Source organism: Etheostoma spectabile, chromosome 3, assembly GCF_008692095.1.
Source record: "Etheostoma spectabile isolate EspeVRDwgs_2016 chromosome 3, UIUC_Espe_1.0, whole genome shotgun sequence".
In the NCBI taxonomy this organism is placed as follows: domain Eukaryota; kingdom Metazoa; phylum Chordata; class Actinopteri; order Perciformes; family Percidae; genus Etheostoma; species Etheostoma spectabile.
This window is the reverse complement of record NC_045735.1, coordinates 429,921-430,523: the sequence shown is the minus strand read 5'-3', so window position 1 is coordinate 430,523 and position 603 is coordinate 429,921. Positions and strand designations below refer to the sequence as shown.

Here is a 603-nt window from a genome sequence, read left to right as displayed (position 1 = left end):
TGTTGAAAACGTCAAAAAAGGGACAAACATTGGGGGGAAAAAGCGTCAAAAGTCTTGAAAAAAGGGACAAAAACGTAAGAAAAAGTTAAAAACATTGATAAAAAGCTTCAAAATTGTTGATGATCAATTTTGACGGGAGGACAACACAAGGGTAAAAAAAAGACAAAATAACCCAGTAAACTTACCTGGTAAAACATTGGAGTTGCTGGTCCACCGCTGTCTCCGTCGGTTAGTTAGTTTGTGTAATTGTGCGACTCTGCTGGATCCAGACTGACCCTTTAAATCACCAAAGTACACAGCGGCCAAGAAGGTTTAAAACACAGCGTCTGAATCAGGAAATAAAAGTGATATGTATTCTGCACGTAGTCCATGTCGTCACGTGACTAACTCTTCCCTCTTCCTGTAGCCTAGTGAACGAGTTGGCTCTGACCGCCAGGAAGATGTACGCCGATGAAGCCAAAAGCAGCGGATTGGTCAGGTGAGCTATATATACTGTATATATACACGTATATGCTGCAGGTGTTTTCTTTCAAAGATCAAAGTCAAAGTTTGCTTTATTGTCAATTTCTTCACATTTCAAAACATACAAAGAGATCAAAATTA

The 603-nt window shown here is 39.5% G+C and overlaps 1 protein-coding gene across 1 annotated transcript in view; it reads left to right on the top strand.

Moving 5' to 3' along the window:
* The window catches only part of LOC116680559 (delta(3,5)-Delta(2,4)-dienoyl-CoA isomerase, mitochondrial-like), a 7,012-nt gene that overhangs the window by 4,369 nt on the left and 2,040 nt on the right, over positions 1 to 603 (top strand). The window contains exon 4 of the mRNA XM_032509512.1: positions 407 to 478. Coding sequence (XP_032365403.1) covers positions 407 to 478 — 72 coding nt within the window. The remainder of the gene's footprint in view (positions 1 to 406; positions 479 to 603) is intronic.